This window comes from Gigantopelta aegis, chromosome 4 (genome assembly GCF_016097555.1).
Source record: "Gigantopelta aegis isolate Gae_Host chromosome 4, Gae_host_genome, whole genome shotgun sequence".
NCBI lineage: Eukaryota > Metazoa > Mollusca > Gastropoda > Neomphalida > Peltospiridae > Gigantopelta > Gigantopelta aegis.
The window spans coordinates 119,475,717-119,497,805 of record NC_054702.1 but is presented as its reverse complement, the minus strand read 5'-3'; the positions used below and the strand labels follow the sequence as shown (position 1 = coordinate 119,497,805).

The 22,089-nt window shown below is 37.3% G+C and overlaps 1 protein-coding gene across 1 annotated transcript; it reads left to right on the top strand.

The window, feature by feature from the left end:
- On the top strand, positions 1-20,527 carry LOC121371913. The gene is made up of 9 exons (XM_041498154.1): positions 1-178; positions 3,043-3,130; positions 3,826-4,522; positions 6,077-6,202; positions 9,149-9,333; positions 10,339-10,394; positions 15,190-15,380; positions 16,048-16,163; positions 18,177-20,527. Exons 3-9 carry the CDS (start codon positions 3,836-3,838, stop codon positions 18,292-18,294), a joined length of 1,479 nt encoding a protein of 492 aa, XP_041354088.1. The 5' UTR covers positions 1-178; positions 3,043-3,130; positions 3,826-3,835; the 3' UTR covers positions 18,295-20,527.
- Positions 20,528-22,089: the final 1,562 nt, after the last annotated feature.

Sequence of the window (22,089 nt, the reverse complement as noted above, 5' to 3'; positions counted from 1 at the left end):
AATGTTTTTACATTTGACATAATAACCGGAATTTAGCATTATTTTTCGCACTTTCTCGTGGTTTATAATCGAACTATTGTACGAGACCAACTACTAGGAATACAGAGTTACATCCCTTGGTGGATTTGTATATTTTGTCATGACTACTGCTGCAAAATGGCGACCAATGTGAGGAAATGTACGTGTAACTGATAAATTTCTTTTTATATTTAGCATCGGTTTCTGTATTTACATTTTTCTGACAGCATGTAAACGTAGTGGCATTAGTTGAAGTAAATATTGTTGTTGTTGTTTTGTTTTTGTTTGTTTTTTAGGTGAGGAAATGAGATATTAAAAACTGCATAACTTGTAGTCCAGAGCGCACATTTAGTCAGTACTTTTTTAAGAACCACACTTTCTATGTCCATTCGGACTACATAACTTATAGTCCGTCCCATCCAACAAAAAATGTGTGTGTGTGTGGGGGGGGGGGGGGTTATTGTAAATAATTTCAGTTTGGTTTCATGTAAGAAGAAAAGTAAAAGTGTTTTGCAACTTTTGGAAATAAAAAAAAAAAAAAAAAATCCAACATCGTCTGTGGACCTATTTTGGTGGTTGCGTCGTTTGTGTGTAACAGTATACATTTGAAGATTTCTGATATCGTTGACTTTTGCATAGGAAAAGTAAACAAATGTCTGTCACATTCACAAAAATGTTTGTAAAAATAAAGTTAAATTGTGCAAAGAAAGCAATATTGAACTTGACCCACTCATAAACTATAAAGGTAGCACATTTCTTAATACCTTTTTTCTATGATTTTCAGACTGTCATTTGAAAGAAAACATAACTTTAAAAAAAAGCTTTGTCTGTTCTCAACTGTACTGTTATCTAGTTATTGAAGTCACATGATTCAGGGCCGTAGTTATGGGGGTTTTTTTTTTTGGGGGGGGGGGGGGGGGGGCAACTGAGTAGTTAATAGTCTAAAACTCCTTAAACATTTAAGAAGAGAATTTTCTTTAAGTTTCTATAATGCTTTCCAGATTTTTTTTGGGGAGGGTTATTGCCCCCTTGCCCCCCCCCCCCCCCCCCCCCCCCCCCCCCCATTACTAGCTACAGCCTTGTGATTGTCATGGTGTCTGCTGGCACAATTCTCTTTACAGATACTTGCCAAAAATATATGGTCCTTATATGTTTTAACATAAACATCTTTCTGGATATCTGTTTTTATCATATAATATCTTACATTTTCAGTGCAATCAAAGTATATGATATTTTTCAGATCACATACTTTAAGAATTTGATTACTTTGCAAATTAGATGTAAATTAGTCGAGGTCTCGTCACTAGGTTTATTGACATTTAAGCAAACGTACTTGGGTGACACTCCATGATTGACGTATGCATTCATAGTCATCAAATAAAAACATTTCAATGGCAATTTGACACTGAAAGCTGTCCAGCGTTCAGAAAACAAAAAATATTAGGCATAACTTTATTTTGATGTAAGGACATCCAGAATGACGTCATTCGAGTTTGACGTCATTTCCATTAAAAAATACACCGCGCCACATATTCTTACGTCATTTGAATATCTAGTAATGGCGGACTGGAATTAAAGTTGCGTGTACAGTTTACAAAAACACGTATTAAGCTTGAGCTTATATGATAAAGAGATTATTACCCTCGTGTATTTCGGTATCGTCAATATCATATATTAGGAATAAAAATAATGTATTATGCTCGCCAGAGGCTCACATAATACACTTTTTATTCCTAATATATGATATTGACGATACCGAAAAACACTCTGGTAATAACCTCTATATACATGTATTAAAACTCAAAATGCAGCTTATATTTTTAAACAAACAATTTTACCATTATAACCATTCATTTCCTCAACTTATAACACGATAGAAAGACATCAGAATTGTTATATTCATTTTCCTAAATATGGTCTGATAACATTAGTTCTTGAAGACTATTTTGTAATTTGCCTTAAAATATTTATAATTATGTTTATAAATTATTATAACTACATGTTTTGTTAAACAACATACATGTTTTGATAAAACACTGAAAAGTTTGGTGTTGGAAAGTTTTTGCTGTAAGCTATACTACTAAACATTTCACTCTGAAACAAAAAAAGAAAGAAATGTTTTATTTAATGACGCACTCAACACATTTTTATTTATGGTTATATAGCGTCAGACATATGGTTACGGACCAAACAGATATTGAGAGAGGAAACCCACTGTTGCCACTTCATGGGCTACACTTTTTGATTAGCAGCAAAGGATCTTTTATATGCACCATCCCACAGACAGGGTAGTACATACCACAGCCTTTGATAAACCAGTCATGGTGCACTGGCTGGAACGAGAAATAGCCCAATGGGCCCACCGACGGGGATCGATCCCACACCGACCGCGTATCGAGCGAGCGCTGTACCACTGGGCTACATCCTGCCCCTCTCACTGAAACCAGTTACATAGTTAACAATATTTACTGTTAATGCATGCTACAGCTTTTGACGAACATGCAGGGACCTTTGCTACATACAGTACAGTTTAGTGCTCATAAAAAGGTAGCTATTTGAATAACAACTGTCTGTTTATAAATATTGATATGCTTTAGAACAAAATGCTTATGCTCACCGAAACTGGTTCACCCATGATACTATTTTTCATTGCAATTTAGAAGCCAATTGGCTCAGAAATAAATAACTTTTAGTAAATTCCATAGTATGAAAAAAGGTGTTCCCTGTAAACATTATTACTCAAGGGATGGTGGATATATAGGTCTAAACGTTAATGGGTGTACTGAACAATAGCTTAATAATTTTTATATATTTATCATGAAGGCGCTTTGCAACAGTGAGTGGATAATAAATTATAGGTAGTTCTAGACATATACCCACTATGATGATTATAAATCAAGTTGAAGTGTGTTGGCTCATTTTTTGAAATCATAAAACAATATGTCACAATAATTTTTATGTATAAACATATTTGTTTATGTTAATTTATTTTTAACAAATATGTTTTGCTGTGTGTTATTTTAGCTGCCAGTCGTGTGGTGTGGCGGTGAAAGAAGACTAATGGAAACATCACAGACAACAAACGGACGACTCTGGGTGGTTTCATAGCCAGGTCAGCAAATATTATTTCTGTCAGTTTGGGATGTTGGTGATGACCTTTTGAACCTGCTTTTTTTTTCTTTTTTTTTAATTATTTATCTTTGCAATTAATCTGTTTGTACATATTTAATGTGCAATTACAGAGTTCGGCAAATCCACAAGCCCGATGCCCAAAGATAATGTTTCCTAAAGTTAGTCTGATGACAAATCTTAACCTACTAGCCCAGTGGGTGGTGCTTAAAAATAAAAACAAAGGTTTCAGAGTACATGATTTAATGAATGTTTAATAACACCCCAGTACAAAAATACACATCAGCTTTTGGGAGTCAAAGACCGGTTTCAGAGCTGCTTCACTGTTGAATGTTTAGCCTCCAGTAATTTGTGATCCATTTGAAAAATCAATCTGTAGCTACATGTACTAGTGTGCTTTACTGATGTCTACTTTATACAGAACTAAGAAAGACTTTTCACCAAAATGACCATGTGCTTCCACGTAACTGCTACCCTATATATTCTTTATTCTAAATGATGCAATTTGAGTGTAATACAACTGGTCACCAGTCAAGATTTTATAGATACATCTCTGATTCATGTGTTCTGTGGATATGTGTATGTTCAATAGGTAGAGTTGTACATGTTTTATAGATATAGCAACATGATGTACATGACATGTGTTATAGCTATATCTCTGATTGGCGTATTTTGTAGATCCATCACGATGGCGTACACGTTTGTGTCTGGGAAGCACTTGAAGGGCCTGCTCAACGATGTGGAGACGGTTCACAAGCGGGACGTGCATACGTACACCGCAGGCCACCTCAACGACATGCACCTGCACCAGGCAGCGTCCTCGCTAAACCGCAAATCGTGGTCCAGCGCTCAGACTGGCCAGCGGTCAGCCGTACAACCGGTGCGACCCATAGAGAAGACTCGTGTGAGAAGAAAGCCAGACAGCCCGATGAAAGAGGCTCTGTATGAGTTCAGTATGGGGACGACGGGCAGCGTGCAGTATCCGTCACCTCAAGGCAAGTCGTGTCGCTCTCCTACCAAGAGGTGGGCCAAGTCGACCGATGCATCGTACGGCAAGTACCGGTCAAGTGGGGACGACCGTTCGGTCTACTCGGAGCTGGACGATGGGATCCTGGTGGAGGAGCTGCACACGCAGGATCTGATGATGCCCGCGGTCGACGGCAGTCCACGCACGTTCCTCAAACTCCCCCTCACCGGGCGCGTCAAGCTGAAACACATGTTTGTGCCGCTCCAGTCTCGCGGCATCACCAAGGAAGACCAGTACAACAGTATGCAGGATTTTGAGGCCAACGTGCTGAGGAAGAATGACGCCATGGGGAAAGACATCTTGTTAGGAACCCAAGCTGTGGAACACCATGAGAAAAAACTCAAACGGGTAATTTGTACCAACAGAACGAAATCTGATTTCTTATATCCACACTAGTCTTGTAGGGCAGCTAAGGGAGCTTATTAATGCCCTAAAAAAAGTGTGTTTGGGTTGGGGTTTTTTTTTAAAACTAATGTTTAGTAAAGTAAACAATTTAAGAGGCAATTTCATTGTCTAATGCATTTCCATATTTTACCAATGCAGAATACAAATACAACTACAATTTTAAGGATGTTCCATCTTTTCATTATCATCAGATATGACAAACTTCCAGTGTGCATCTCTCCAGTATCATTGTCACCATGTAGATGTTACATAATACATTATAATAAGAAAGAGTTTACGTCAAGTAGTTTGGCAAGAAATGTCAGGAGAAGACAAACAATAAAAAAAGATTGTTTTGTTTAACGACACCACTAGAACACACTGATTTATTAATCTTCGGCTATTGGATGTCAAACATTTGGTAATTTTTGACGTATAGTCTTAGAGAGGAAACTTGCTATATTTTTCCATTAGTAGCAAGCGATCTTTATATGCACCATCCCACAGACAGGATAGCACATATCTTTGATATACTAGTCATGGTGCACTGGCTGGAACGAGAAATAGCCTGATGGGACCACCGACAGGGATCGATCCCAGACCAAGCACGCATCAAACAAGTGCTTTACCACTGGTCTACATCCCATCCCACAAACAATAAAAGGAAGGACATGTTTTATTTAACAACGCACTCAACACATTTTATTTACAGTTATAGCCATGGAGTCAGATATATGGTTAAGGACCACACATATATTGAGAGCACAAACAATAAATAACGTGGTAAAATTGGGCCTCATTGTCCACGCTGTGGTGTTAAAGTTACTTGCTGGTATATGTCTTGCTCAAACTAGTAATTAAGTAGTCTTATATTTATTTAGTTGGAAAGACATTGGTATTACTTTTAAACCAGGAAATCACAGTTAATTTCTGGAAGATACAGCGCACTGATTGTATAACTTGCACACAATAACAGTTACACAGAGCAGTATGTTTTTTATGAAAGCACATGCAATACTATCCAATACTATCCCTGTACTTTATTTTTCACACAAAGTGACAACACATGCAAGGATTAGCTGCAATCAGTCAAGTGACACAGAAGTTACATGTTTGTATTACCTTTGGGCAGTGGACATCCTAAAACATTGGGAGGGAGTCATTTGCCCAGATAGTTGTTAATCTATTGTGTAATAATTAAGAAAAACAATTGCTCAGGCTCAGGAAAGGATTGTGGGACGTAAAATTCACAATGAATATTTAACAAACAATTATCATTTGAATGTTGGTAATTCGGTATTGGGACCACCCACTATTAATACCAATTTTAATAAGTCCCACCAATGGTTGCAATAGCAGACTTTTATTGTACATACCGGTATATAATATGTGGAAGATAAGTGTAACTGTTAGTATTAATTATAATGGTTGAAAATGTATTAATGTGTGTTATGTTATATAGTAGAAGATCAGTGTAAATTTTACTTGCTACATTAACTGACTGGACTTGTATTACAGGAACTGGCAGCCTACCATCTGAGTGGGATTGGCCCGAACTTCCACAAACTGCAGGTCTACAGTGACATCTTTGAAGATCTTATTCAGGACTCCCCGACTTTCTCCTACATCCTCGGATGTATCAAGGTTTTTATTACATACCCATTAAATCTTACTATATAAATACAGTCCTGAATACAAAAATGAAATACACTTTTCCATATTCAACTCAACTGCCGGAACTATGCCGTATTCAACGCTATTATTTATAGCACATTACCGGGAATGCCCTTCGCGATATGTAAACAAAGTTGGTGCTTGGTTTGAATTGCCTAGTAAAGCAGTTAACTGTTATGCATGTTTAAAATGCTATTTTGTGGAAAATTTGAACTAAAAACAGACAAAAACGGTGACAAATATTTACAATTTAATGAGTGCAATACCAAAACTTGAGACGGGAACACTACTAACCAACAAGCTTTTAATCCACGATAATCGACGACAGTCACTTTTTGGACCCTTGTTTTGGCTTCATACACAATAAATAAAACATCTCCAACTGTAATTTTGTGATATGATATATTTGACAAAAGGTACTTTTTATTTCTTTCATCTTTTAAAACTTCAAATTAATATTTTGTCCAGAATTTTTTTTTTTTTTTTTTAAATACCGACCTGTAAACAGCGTTGTCTGCTTGTTATAGGAATTTGACAGGGGTCAAGGTTAGTAGATTTATTTTTATTTTAATGTAGCGAAGCATTGTAATAATACAGCTAATTTTGAATTTAAATGACGTCAGTATTCCAATGACGTCACTTTGCATCTCCTTAATAACCATAAACTGGGTACATGACGTTTCCTTTTTGGAAAAATTGTAATGTAAAATTGCTATTGAATTACTTATTTTTTGAACATTACTAATGCACCTGAATGTGTTTGAACAAAATCTTGTGATTAAAAAATTGTACCTTTTACAAAATATGGATATCTAGTGAAATCACGGTAAGATATGCTATATTTATTGTGTACGAAGCCAAAACAAGGGTGCGAAAAGTGACTGTTGTCGACTTTAGCAACAATGACGTCACAAGCACCGTCTCCTCATGTAGAAAACTTGGATGAACTGACAACTGGATTATTCAGTGGAGAGATGATTTATGGAGGCACATTTAATATAAACTTAAACTTTTCAGCAACAAATAATTCCATGAATATCAATAAAAGAAAACACACCAATGACGACACAGACATTGAGTGAACAATTCTTTACATTTTTCTTTGTTGATAAAACTGGCATGCTGAAGGTTTAGTGACGTATTACGAGCAAATTAAATATTATATTGTTCGTGAATTTTAGCTATTACATTGTCTTTAAAAGGCATTTCAAACAATATCATTAAAAATATAGGTAACTTTTTACTCGTTCTTTCTTATTTCTGTGTATTGTTTAAATAGAACTATATTCCTATGTGTAATAATTGGAGGTTCATTGGTCTGCGTAGGTAGTAACACAGCTGACCACAAAACAACAAAATTCCAATTTAGGGTATGTAATAAATACAAAACTACATATATGTGGTTTTCTGATTTTTGTATTCCACGAGTGTGTTTCCTGCAGGAAATACACTCGTGGAATACAGAAATCAGAAAACCACATATATGTAGTTTGTCTATGTATTCTGTCTAGTTCACAACAAATAACAATTACCAAAAATGGCAGACCACTAGAGTTGCTGCTGTTGGATGAGGAACAGTTGATGTGATATTTTTATGATTGAAATTGAATGCATGTAAACATGTGATAGCATAGATAACACAGGGTGTCACTGAAAGGTGTACATGCCCTGCTCCATCAGTGACAAAAAACTGATAGAAATATACACACACATATTAACATTGGTTTTCCTCACCTATGACAACTACATCACTAAACTGCTGGACAGCCAGACATTAAGGTTGTTTTTACTGTAGGTGGCCTATGACAACTACATCACTAAACTGCTGGACAGCCAGACATTAACGTTGTTTTTACTGTAAGTCGTCTATGACAACTACATCACTAAACTGCTGGACAGCCAGACATTAAGGTTGTTTTTACTGTAGGTGGCCTATGACAACTACATCACTAAACTGCTGGACAGCCAGACATTAAGGTTGTTTTTACTGTAGGTGGCCTATGACAACTACATCACTAAACTGCTGGACAGCCAGACATTAAGGTTGTTTTTACTGTAGGTCGCCTATGACAACTACATCACTAAACTGCTGGACAGCCAGACATTAAGGTTGTTTTTACTGTAGGTGGCCTATGACAACTACATCACTAAACTGCTGGACAGCCAGACATTAACGTTGTTTTTACTGTAAGTCGTCTATGACAACTACATCACTAAACTGCTGGACAGCCAGACATTAAGGTTGTTTTTACTGTAGGTCGCCTATGACAACTACATCATTAAACTGCTGGACAGCCAGACATTAAGGTTGTTTTTACTGTAGGTCACCTATGACAACTACATCACTAAATTGCTGGACAGCCAGACATTAACGTTGCTTTTACTGTAGGTGGCCTATGACAACTACATCACTAAACTGCTGGACAGCCAGACATTAAGATTGTTTTTACTGTAGGTGGCCTATGACAACTACATCACTAAACTGCTGGACAGCCAGACATTAAGGTTGTTTTTACTGTAGATCGCCTATGACAACTACATCACTAAACTGCTGGACAGCCAGTCATTAAGGTTGTTTTTACTGTAGGTCGCCTATGACAACTACATCACTAAACTGCTGGACAGCCAGACATTAACGTTGTTTTTACTGTAAGTCGCCTATGACAACTACATCACTAAACTGCTGGACAGCCAGACATTAACGTTGTTTTTACTGTAAGTCGTCTATGACAACTACATCACTAAACTGCTGGACAGTCAGACATTAAGGTTGTTTTTACTGTAGGTGGCCTATGACAACTACATCACTAAACTGCTGGACAGCCAGAGATTAACGGTGTTTTTACTGTAGGTGGCCTATGACAACTACATCACTAAACTGCTGGACAGCCAGACATTAAGGTTTTTTTACTGTAGGTGGCCTATGACAACTACATCACTAAACTGCTGGACAGCCAAACGGCACAACACCATCTGCTACAGGAGCAGGTGGACCAGATGGCGTTGCGTGGGACATCACGTCCCAAAGACTTGCAGTTTATTGTCGACAAACTAGACAGTCTGGAGGAACTGGCCAAGGAAGAACTCAACACAAACAACAGGTTTGTCATATCAAGATGTGTAAATACACACTGTATTGGAGTTTAGTAAGGTGTGTGTATACATATGCACACACACACAGGAAAACAATTTTCCTGCTTCTTGGTGACAAGATAACTTGTTTTGAAAACCAGTAAGCAGAGCTGTTAGCAGTGAGCAGATTAGCATTGCCTCAGGCAAGCATAGAAGTGTTTGTGTTAGTTATTCTGTAGTCATTAACAGCTCTAGATGTGTAGTGGCAGAGTAATTGGACCACTGGGACATGTCAGTGCATCACTGAGATATCCAGTGTTTGAAGTCTTATAAAGCTCACAATTTACAGTCAATTCAGTTTCTTTCTTACACTGGGAATTTTAATAATGCTGGTATATTGCAGAATCTTTCATGATACATTTATTTAGTAATTTAAAGAAAAAACAAGTTTGTTCATAATGCAAATCTTAGGACTGCAGTTTATGTGATGAATTCTTTTTAATATATAGCTTAATATCACAGATTATGTGATGAAGTCTTTTTAATACATAGCTTTATATCTCAGATTATGTGATGAAGTCATTTTAATACATAGCTTTATATCACAGATTATGTGATGAAGTCTTTTTAATACATAGCTTTATATCACAGATTATGTGATGAAGTCATTTTAATACATGGCTTTATATCACAGATTATGTGATGAAGTCTTTTTAATACATAGCTTTATATCTCAGATTATGTGATGAAGTCATTTTAATACATAGCTTTATATCACAGATTATGTGATGAAGTCTTTTTAATACATAGCTTTATATCACAGATTATGTGATGAAGTCATTTTAATACATGGCTTTATATCTCAGATTATGTAAGTCATTTTAATACATGGCTTTATATTGCAGATTATGTGATGAAGTCATTTTAATACATAGCTTTATATCTCAGATTATGTGATGAAGTCATTTTAATACATGGCTTTATATTGCAGATTATGTGATGAAGTCTTTTTAATGCATAAGTTTATATTGCAGGTTACGGGATGAGGTGCGAGAAGAGACAGAATGGTTGGCAAACTGTCCAGAACAGGGTGAGCTTCATGAGTTGTATCTGCAGTGTGTCTTACAGAGTAGTAGGGAAATCACATTGGTCATGTTTTCAGTGTATGTTGTAGAGGACTCAGGAAATCACATTGGTCATGTTTTCAGTGTATGTTGTAGAGGACTAGGGAAATCACATTGGTCATGTTTTCAGTGTATGTTGTAGAGGACTCAGGAAATCACATTGGTCATGTTTTCAGTGTATGTTGTAGAGGACTCAGGAAATCACATTGGTCATGTTTTCAGTGTATGTTGTAGAGGACTCAGGAAATCACATTGGTCATGTTTTCAGTGTATGTTGTAGAGGGACTAGGGAAATCACATTGGTCATGTTTTCAGTGTATGTTGTAGAGGACTCAGGAAATCACATTGGTCATGTTTTCAGTGTATGTTGTAGAGGACTCAGGAAATCACATTGGGTCATGTTTTCAGTGTATGTTGTAGAGGGACTAGGGAAATCACATTGGTCATGTTTTCAGTGTATGTTGTAGAGGACTCAGGAAATCACATTGGTCATATTTTCAGTGTATGTTGTAGAGGAATAGGGAAATCACATTGGTCATTTTTTCAGTGTATGTTGTAGAGGACTCAGGAAATCACATTGGTCATGTTTTCAGTGTATGTTGTAGAGGACTCAGGAAATCACATTGGTCATATTTTCAGTGTATGTTGTAGAGGACTAGGGAAATCACATTGGTCATTTTTTCAGTGTATGTTGTAGAGGACTCAGGAAATCACATTGGTCATGTTTTCAGTGTATGTTGTAGAGGACTCAGGAAATCACATTGGTCATGTTTTCAGTGTATGTTGTAGAGGGACTAGGGAAATCACATTGGTCATGTTTCCAGTGTATGTTGTAGAGGACTAGGGAAATCACATTGGTCATGTTTTCAGTGTATGTTGTAGAGGGACTAGGGAAATCACATTGGTCATGTTTTCAGTGTATGTTGTAGAGGGACTAGGGAAATCACCTTGGTCATGTTTTCAGTGTATGTTGTAGAGGACTCAGGAAATCACATTGGTCATGTTTTCAGTGTATGTTGTAGAGGACTAGGGAAATCACATTGGTCATGTTTTCAGTGTATGTTGTAGAGGGACACATTGGTCATGTTTTCAGTGTATGTTGTAGAGGACTCACATTGGTCATGTTTTCAGTGTATGTTGTAGAGGACTAGGGAAATCACATTGGTCATGTTTTCAGTGTATGTTGTAGAGGACTCAGGAAATCACATTGGTCATGTTTTCAGTGTATGTTGTAGAGGACTCAGGAAATCACATTGGTCATGTTTTCAGTGTATGTTGTAGAGGACTCAGGAAATCACATTGGTCATGTTTTCAGTGTATGTTGTAGAGGGACTAGGGAAATCACATTGGTCATGTTTTCAGTGTATGTTGTAGAGGACTCAGGAAATCACATTGGTCATGTTTTCAGTGTATGTTGTAGAGGACTCAGGAAATCACATTGGGTCATGTTTTCAGTGTATGTTGTAGAGGGACTAGGGAAATCACATTGGTCATGTTTTCAGTGTATGTTGTAGAGGACTCAGGAAATCACATTGGTCATATTTTCAGTGTATGTTGTAGAGGAATAGGGAAATCACATTGGTCATTTTTTCAGTGTATGTTGTAGAGGACTCAGGAAATCACATTGGTCATGTTTTCAGTGTATGTTGTAGAGGACTCAGGAAATCACATTGGTCATATTTTCAGTGTATGTTGTAGAGGACTAGGGAAATCACATTGGTCATTTTTTCAGTGTATGTTGTAGAGGACTCAGGAAATCACATTGGTCATGTTTTCAGTGTATGTTGTAGAGGACTCAGGAAATCACATTGGTCATGTTTTCAGTGTATGTTGTAGAGGACTCAGGAAATCACATTGGTCATGTTTTCAGTGTATGTTGTAGAGGGACTAGGGAAATCACATTGGTCATGTTTCCAGTGTATGTTGTAGAGGACTAGGGAAATCACATTGGTCATGTTTTCAGTGTATGTTGTAGAGGGACTAGGGAAATCACATTGGTCATGTTTTCAGTGTATGTTGTAGAGGGACTAGGGAAATCACCTTGGTCATGTTTTCAGTGTATGTTGTAGAGGACTCAGGAAATCACATTGGTCATGTTTTCAGTGTATGTTGTAGAGGACTAGGGAAATCACATTGGTCATGTTTTCAGTGTATGTTGTAGAGGGAATAGGGAAATCACATTGGTCATGTTTTCAGTGTATGTTGTAGAGGACTCAGGAAATCACATTGGTCATGTTTTCAGTGTATGTTGTAGAGGGACTAGGGAAATCACATTGGTCATGTTTTCAGTGTATGTTGTAGAGGGACTAGGGAAATCACATTGGTCATGTTTTCAGTGTATGTTGTAGAGGACTCAGGAAATCACATTGGTCATGTTTTCAGTGTATGTTGTAGAGGGACTAGGGAAATCACATTGGTCATGTTTTCAGTGTATGTTGTAGAGGGACTAGGGAAATCACATTGGTCATGTTTTCAGTGTATGTTGTAGAGGACTCAGGAAATCACATTGGTCATGTTTTCAGTGTATGTTGTAGAGGGACTAGGGAAATCACATTGGTCATGTTTTCAGTGTATGTTGTAGAGGGACTAGGGAAATCACATTGGTCATGTTTTCAGTGTATGTTATAGAGGGACTAGGGAAATCACATTGGTCATGTTTTCAGTGTATGTTGTAGAGGACTAGGGAAATCACATTGGTCATGTTTTCAGTGTATGTTATAGAGGGACTAGGGAAATCACATTGGTCATGTTTTCAGTGTATGTTGTAGAGGACTAGGGAAATCACATTGGTCATGTTTTCAGTGTATGTTGTAGAGGGACTAGGGAAATCACATTGGTCATGTTTTCAGTGTATGTTGTAGAGGACTAGGGAAATCACATTGGTCATGTTTTCAGTGTATGTTGTAGAGGGACTAGGGAAATCACATTGGTCATGTTTTCAGTGTATGTTGTAGAGGACTCAGGAAATCACATTGGTCATGTTTTCAGTGTATGTTGTAGAGGACTCAGGAAATCACATTGGTCATGTTTTCAGTGTATGTTGTAGAGGACTCAGGAAATCACATTGGTCATGTTTTCAGTGTATGTTGTAGAGGGACTAGGGAAATCACATTGGTCATGTTTTCAGTGTATGTTATAGAGGGACTAGGGAAATCACATTGGTCATGTTTTCAGTGTATGTTGTAGACGACTAGGGAAATCACATTGGTCATGTTTTCAGTGTATGTTGTAGAGGACTCAGGAAATCACCTTGGTCATGTTTTCAGTGTATGTTGTAGAGGACTCAGGAAATCACATTGGTCATGTTTTCAGTGTATGTTGTAGAGGGACTAGGGAAATCACATTGGTCATGTTTTCAGTGTATGTTGTAGAGGGACTAGGGAAATCACATTGGTCATGTTTTCAGTGTATGTTGTAGAGGGGCTAGGGAAATCACATTGGTCATGTTTTCAGTGTATGTTGTAGAGGACTAGGGAAATCACATTGGTCATGTTTTCAGTGTATGTTGTAGAGGGACTAGGGAAATCACATTGGTCATGTTTTCAGTGTATGTTGTAGAGGACTCAGGAAATCACATTGGTCATGTTTTCAGTGTATGTTGTAGAGGACTCAGGAAATCACATTGGTCATGTTTTCAGTGTATGTTGTAGAGGACTCAGGAAATCACATTGGTCATGTTTTCAGTGTATGTTGTAGAGGGACTAGGGAAATCACATTGGTCATGTTTTCAGTGTATGTTGTAGAGGACTAGGGAAATCACATTGGTTATGTCTTCAGTAGAATAACAAGATGAGACAAAATTTTAGAAGTTTGTTCATGTCAATATGTAAACAAGATTAACTAAATAAATTAAAGTTAAAATAGACCATTTCACCAAGTTGTAGTGAAATATTAGGAGTTACCATTATGTTTCCAGTAAAGGCTATTTCAATTTTATAAAATCCTGCATTAAAATTACTTTTTAGCTAGAAGGATAGAAGGAAAAATGAGCCTGAGTTAACTCCCTTGTATAGTGACATAATTCTTGCATTCATTTCATTTCAACTTATTTCTGTGCTTATATCCAATTAAGGTTCAAGCACGCTGTCCTGGGCATAACCTCAGCTATCAGGACTGTTAGTCCAGGACAGTGGGTTAGTTGTTAATTGTTAGTGGTTAGTGAGAGAGAAGAGGGTGTAGTGGCCTTACATCTACCCACTGAGTCGTTAAAAGTCACTTTGGGTGGGAGTCGGTACTAGGCTGTGAACCTACAAGCCTTACGTCCAATGGTTTAACACAGCGCCACTGAGGCTGGTTAATTCTTGCCATGTCCACTCTGCAGCTGTGTAGTGTATATCAATATCAAATATGATGACTATAAAAATTATACTGTAAAATTTTATGCACTGGTTTGTATTATAATGGCTGTACTGCTACAACGGCCAATGTATTTGAAAAAATTAAATTGCCAAACCTCTAGTGTGTATCAATATGTTTTGTGGTGATCTAGATGAAATCAAAAGGCATTTGTATACCAGAGCATGCAAACTAAAGCATTGTCTCCAAGTTTATGTACATGTTTGGATAGCATTAACCAGTGAAAGCTGAGATAAGTAACTTTCAGAAATAACCCTCCACCTTCAAAATAAAAATAAAACATTGAACTAAAATATTTAATTTTGTGTGATATTAAGAAATCTGTTTTGCATAATGGTACCATGAGTTGATCATGAACCTGCTAACATGATAGATGTTTGGAATGGCTCCCCTCGTGTGTTGTAGAACCAGTGCAGTCAACGGTGGTGAGGATGGTGGAGGAAGCAGAGCCAGACCTGGCCGATGAGATTGAGCACATCAAGGCTCTCATACTGGAGAAGCTGGATGTGTTGAATGCTCTGAGGACAGAACTCAAAGACAACTGTGTCCCGCTCACTGTGTGCACCCATCTGGAACAGTGCATCAAGGAAACCGAGGTAATGTGTCTTTATATCTAGTCACCCATCTGGAACAGTGCATCAAGGAAACAGAGGTAATGTGTCTTTATACCTAGTCACCCATCTCGAACAGTGCATCAAGGAAACAGAGGTAATGTGTCTTTATATCTAGTCACCCATCTCGAACAGTGCATCAAGGAAACAGAGGTAATGTGTCTTTATATCTAGTCACCCATCTGGAACAGTGCATCAAGGAAACAGAGGTAATGTGTCGTTATACCTAGTCACCCATCTGGAACAGTGCATCAAGGAAACAGAGGTAATGTGTCTTTATATCTAGTCACCCATCTCGAACAGTTCATCAAGGAAACAGATGTAATGTGTCTTTTTCATCAAGAAAATGGAGGCAATGCATTGTTAGATGTCTTTATTCCTAGTTGTCATATGTTAAACAGATTAGTGTGTTGAGCTCATCAATTGCCTTAACACCTGTTATATTTACACATCGTTGCCAGACAAACATAAACACACATAGAGAACCTGCAAATGAACCTCTCAGGCTGAGCATCTAGACTCAACATCTCATACATATGTGACATGTTACATAGCTCTACATCTCAGAGAACATGACATTATTGTCATCCAGTGGTCGAGTACAACTCTGGCAAAGTGACCTCATTTCATTTGTAATTGTTGCATTTCACAGATTGAAGTTCAGAAATTATTGAAGCAGAATGAGTACTATGAGCGAAGTATTGCCGAGATGGACCACGATCTGAAGGCTGCCATTGTGGACGCTGACACCAGTGAGAAGGATGCCAAGTATGTACCGTATGTTCCGGCCTATTACACGCACTGGTGTATAAACTGCACCCCTTGTTTTAGACCAAGTTCCAACCTTCTTCCATACATAAACTACACCTTTAAATAAGCTGCAGTTAAAATAAAGCCACAAACTTAATTACAGTTAATTATTGTTTGTATTTAATAATAATAATAAAGGGATCCATTCTCCCTTAAATTCAAACAATAAATAGTTGTTGATTGTGTGAATTTCAGTTTCATTTCACCTAATGGGAAAGTTACGTAAACAAAACACAGTTGCCAAAACCTTCTATTTTTACAAATATATCAACAACAAATTGGTAATTAATTTTCGTAATCTTGCATTAGTTGCAAAGAAAACAACAACAACATCATAAAATTTTATTGGTTCCAGTATGATTACAAAGCGTGAACCAAAAAAAAAAGAAGTAAAAATTACTAGTACTCCCTGGATTACACATGTTTTTCTGTAACCTAACTAACATGCTGTGTGCAAAAATTACATATTCAAACGAGGTTGGGTCAAGCTGGATATATAGGCCAGTGGCAGTGAACTGAAGCTAAGCATGGTCCTGTCGATCGTTTACAGTTTCAACATTGTTTTATAACTTTTAAACGATAGCCTTTAAAAAATATATTTGCTGAGAATTATATATTTATAATATATATATATAATTACATGTAATAGAATGAAATACAACCATGTATAAATTAGTGGGCTAATCAGATTGGGAATGTCAACATTTAATACAAACATTGCAGGTACTCCGATTATGTGATTTTAATTTGTAACATTCGTACTGGACTTAAATTCTGATATATTAATTAAAAACATTACAAATGGGTAAGAAACAATGGTGTTAAAGATATCAAGAAACTGTTTTGATGTCAGTGTTACGGTCCGGCTTTTACAGTTGGCTGTAAATGGCCATGACATTGTAATTGTGTCGTGTGACATTGTTTAGGCTGCCACTGGCTTTTTATTTGCAGTAGGCCTACCAAACATGCAATAGGGATGTGTTTGCTACAAAATATAACAACATTACTTTGTATAATATGAGGCGAGTTACTTCATTTTAAAACATCAGACAAACACATCTGATGCACTACTAACAATAAATGTTACAGAAATCAAACTAAGAAACTTCACGGTCGACTCTATTTTTGACAAAACCGGCCTCGGTGGCGTCGTGGTTAGGCCATCGGTCTACAGGCTGGTAGGTACTGGGTTCAGATCCCAGTCGAGGCATGGGATTTTTAATCCAGATACCGACTCCAAACCCTGAGTGAGTGCTCCGCAAGGCTCAGTGGGTAGGTGCAAACCACTTGCACCGACCAGTGATCCATAACTGGTTCAACAAAGGCCATGGTTTGTGCTATCCTGCCTGGGGAAGCACAAATAAAAGATCCCTTGCTGCCTGTCGTAAAAGAGTAGCCTGTGTGGCGACAACGGGTTTCCTCTAAAAAATAGTGTCAGAATGACCATATGTTTGACGTCCAATAGCCGATAAGATAAAAAATCAATGTGCTCTAGTGGCATCGTTAAATAAAACAAACTTTACTTTTTTACTTTACTATTTTTGACACCGTAAGTATAACAATGCACAAGAGTAAAGTCTATTAATAAAGAGCCATTCCATCGTATTACTTCAGTTCCAGTCAGTTGGTATGCTGTATTATCATGAGAATCAACAAAATGAGTGCAGTTTATATGCACTGCAGTTACCATAAAATTAATAAATAAAACACTGTTTTATAAAGTGCACCATGCAATTGACAGTAAAAAAGTAGCAGCTTATATGGTAAAAATACGGTAGTTATGTTTAATCGAGGGTGTGCTTCATTTTAGTTAACTACATTATGTGTACATTTATCTACAGTAGTCGGTAGGACTAAAGGTGTGTGTAAGTTAACACAGGTAAACGCTTGTGATGTCTGTGCCAGTAACGAGGTCTGAGGATCTGAGAGTCAAGTGAACATGTTTGTCTTAACACATTTTCTTTTCTTCAGGCGAATCTGGCGCAAAGTGAATTCCACACGTGGTCTGCCAGGTGTAAACGCGAAATCGGCCCAGGCGGAAAGTGATGATGACGAGGAAGAAAGCAAGTGGAACTGGTACATTTCCTAGACTGGTGCCACGTGGTAGTGTTCTCAAGAAAGACAGTCGTGAACGAATCAACAAAACAGCTTCATGTTTAGTTATAGACTGGTGCTCAGCACAATGTGAACTCTTTGATGGAGAAATAAACACTGTATGATAATACAATGTGAACTCTTCAATGGAGAAATAAACACTGTATGATAATACAATGTGAACTCTGATGGAGAAATAAACACTGTATGATAATACAATGTGAACTCTTCAATGGAGAAATAAACACTGTATGATAATACAATGTGAACTCTCTGATGGAGAAATAAACACTGTATGATAATACAATGTGAACTCTTCGATGGAGAAAGAAACACTGTATGATAATACAATGTGAACTCTTCGATGGTGAAATAAACACTGTATGATAATACAATATGAACTCTGATGGAGAAATAAACACTGTATGATAATACAATGTGAACTCTTCAATGAAGAAATAAACACTGTATGATAATACAATGTGAACTCTAATGGAGAAATAAACACTGTATGATAATACAATGTGAACTCTCTGATGAAGAAATTAACACTGTATGATAATACAATGTGAACTCTTCAATGGAGAAATAAACACTGTATGATAATACAATGTGAACTCTGATGGAGGAATAAACACTGTATGATAATACAATGTGAACTCTTCAATGGAGAAATAAACACTGTATGATAATACAGTGTGAACTTTTTGATGGAGAAATAAACACTATGATAATACAATGTGAACTCTTCGATGGAGAAATAAACACTGTATGATAATACAATGTGAACTCTAATGGAGAAATAAACACTGTATGACAATACAATGTGAACTCTCTAATGGAGAAATAAACACTGTATGATAATACAGTGTGAACTTTTTGATGGAGAAATAAACACTATGATAATACAATGTGAACTCTTCGATGGAGAAATAAACACTGTATGATAATACAATGTGAACTCTAATGGAGAAATAAACACTGTATGACAATACAATGTGAACTCTCTAATGGAGAAATAAACACTGTATGATAATACAGTGTGAACTCTTCGATGGTGAAATAAACACTGTATGATAATACAATGTGAACTCTGATGGAGAAATAAACACTGTATGAAAATACAATGTGAACTCTTCGATGGAGAAATAAACACTGTATGATAATACAATGTGAACTCTGATGGAGAAATAAACACTGTATGATAATACAATGTGAACTCTTTGTTGGAGAAGTTGGGGAACTGCATCAAGGCACAATGTGAATTGTTAATACATAGACTGGTGGCAAAGTGAGCTATGTTTTTTGGTGGAAGGAAATCCTGTTGGTGTACATGCTGCTGGCAAATGTATTATTATTATTAAATGATACAGATAATATGTTGCACTGCTTCACCTAACAAGTTTACAGCATGGCATAGTTCAGAGATACTCATTTATATCAGATAGAATTTAATGGTGAAAATGTCCCATTGAAAACAACTCTTGGATCTATTTGCTTAAACTTTGATGTATGTTTTTTATAAATGTGTTAAAAAAACACCTCATTAATTATTCATTCTTTTAATGAAAATATTAATAAACTATCATAATTTTTTTGTCCTATTACTTCACACCTGAAAGTTGTCCAGTATTCTGAAAACTAGTTTATTTTTATGTAAAGATCCAAAACAACGGCATTCATATTTGACATCACTCTCACTGAGAAAGACACCATGTGACATGCATACATCATTTTAATATTGAGTACTGACTCCTATATAATGTTATGATTTGCAGCTGGCGAGAATTGGGCGTGACTTGCATTATACAGTGGATCATTTATCATAAATATTTACAACCCTGTACTGAACACGGTATCAGCTGGTTCACTAACTGCAGCCATATTCATAACAAAAAGGGCGTATCTGTATTACATGCGACATGTAATCAGGAATTGAAAATGTCACATAACACTAAAACAGCATTTCTGAGATACCAAAGAAATGTATTAAACATTTCAAATAACATAAAAATAATATTTCTCATATTCTGAAGCAACGTTTCTCAGATTTGTTTTTACATATTTCTCATCAATAATGTAGAGTTATCACCAGTTAAAGTCATAAATAAAATAAAATGTTTACACTGAAGACGGGACGATTTTGACATACTTAGAGAAAACATGTCTGACAGTGTTCATGTAAAAACAACCAAATCAGAGAAAATAAAAAAGTCTAGTGACTGTCATTTATGACTTCTCAATTTGTTTATAGCCCACCACCCACCATTCCCTGAAAGTGCCAGAGCACAGCACCATCTAGTGCAATGTTCTGAACATCCAGGATATTAGGGTAAACAAATATATTTTCTTCCTTTTATGTGGACAGAGAAACTGCCCTCCGAGTTTGCAATTTCACAGCGTCTTGGTGAAGTTACCCTCGGACAAGAGGAAATGTTAAATGCAACACCATCTACGACACTTTAATAAACTACACCATGCCAAACCTGATTGCATTTTCTTAACAGAATTAAACAAAGATTGTTGACTCACAGTGATATGGGTGTTGACTCAGTGACATGGGTGTTGACTCACAGTGACATGGGTGTTGACTCACAATGACAGGTGTTGACTCAATGTCTTGGTGTTGACTCCGTGACATGAGTGTTGACTCAGTGGCATGTGTATTGACTCTCAGTGACATGGGTGTTGACTCAGTGACATGGGTGTTGACTCACTGACATGGTTGTTGACTCACAATGGCACATGTTGACTGACATTGACAAGGGTGTTGACTCACAATGGCACAGATGTTGACTGACATTGACAAGGGTGTTGACTCACAATGACAAGGGTGTTGACTCGATGACACGGTGTTGACTCACAATGACATGGATTTTGACTCACAATGGCATTGGTGTTGACTCACAATGGCACAGATGTTGACTGACATTGACACGGATGTTGACTCATAATGACATGGGTGTTGACTCACAATGGTACAGATGTTGACTGACATTGACACGGGTGTTGACTCGCAGTGGCATGGGTGTTGACTAACAATGACATGGGTGTTTACTCACAATGACATAGTATCCTATGCAACTAAAGGTTCTGCAGATGCGTCATAAATGCAAAAGGACCATCACCATTGACTTGAGAAAAAAGTTTATTGGAGCAAGCTGGTGTGTGTGAGAGAGAGAGAGAGAGAGAGAGAGAGAGAGAGAGAGAGAGAGAGAGAGAGAGAGAGAGAGAGAGAGAGAGAGAGAGAGCAGAGGCAGAGGCAGAGGCAGAGGCAGAGGCAGAGACAGAGACAGAGAGAGGATTCACATCTAACTGATTATGTGAGAAACCTGTTAAATTCCGAGATGATGCACGAGTCACGGTATTACCAGTACTCGATTTTGAACAAGGAATCCTTAAAGGTGTTTTGACTGACCATCAGTTTGGATGACCCAAATACGACATTCTACTTCTGGTAAAGCATGTTCTGACACGCAACACGTCAGCTGCGTTACCGCCATGTTCTGTGTGTGACACGTCACCACATTGTGGTTGCTAGTCAGAACCATTTGAGTGAATCTCTTGTGAAACGTCTTCAATTGATGTGCTGTTAAGCAGAGGACACCAAGCAGCAACACTGTGAGGATTACCCATTTAGTGATCAAGTGGAGGAAGCTGCACAATGAGCGTCACACTGGTCACGTGGTCGATATGTTTCGGGCTTCAGGTCAACATAGCTGCTGAAGAATGTCTGCTGGGGAAGCTTTCGAAACCAGCCATTTTGAAATGTGCTTCAGTAGTCAGTGAA

Excerpts from the sequence above, each read along its gene's own strand:
- LOC121371913 (XM_041498154.1), top strand. The coding sequence starts at position 3,836 with ATGGCGTACACGTTTGTGTCTGGGAAGCACTTGAAGGGCCTGCTCAAC. Across the intron at positions 10,395-15,189 it reads GGCAAACTGTCCAGAACAGG|AACCAGTGCAGTCAACGGTG; the intron begins GTGAGCTTCATG and ends CGTGTGTTGTAG. Across the intron at positions 15,381-16,047 it reads AGTGCATCAAGGAAACCGAG|ATTGAAGTTCAGAAATTATT; the intron begins GTAATGTGTCTT and ends TGCATTTCACAG.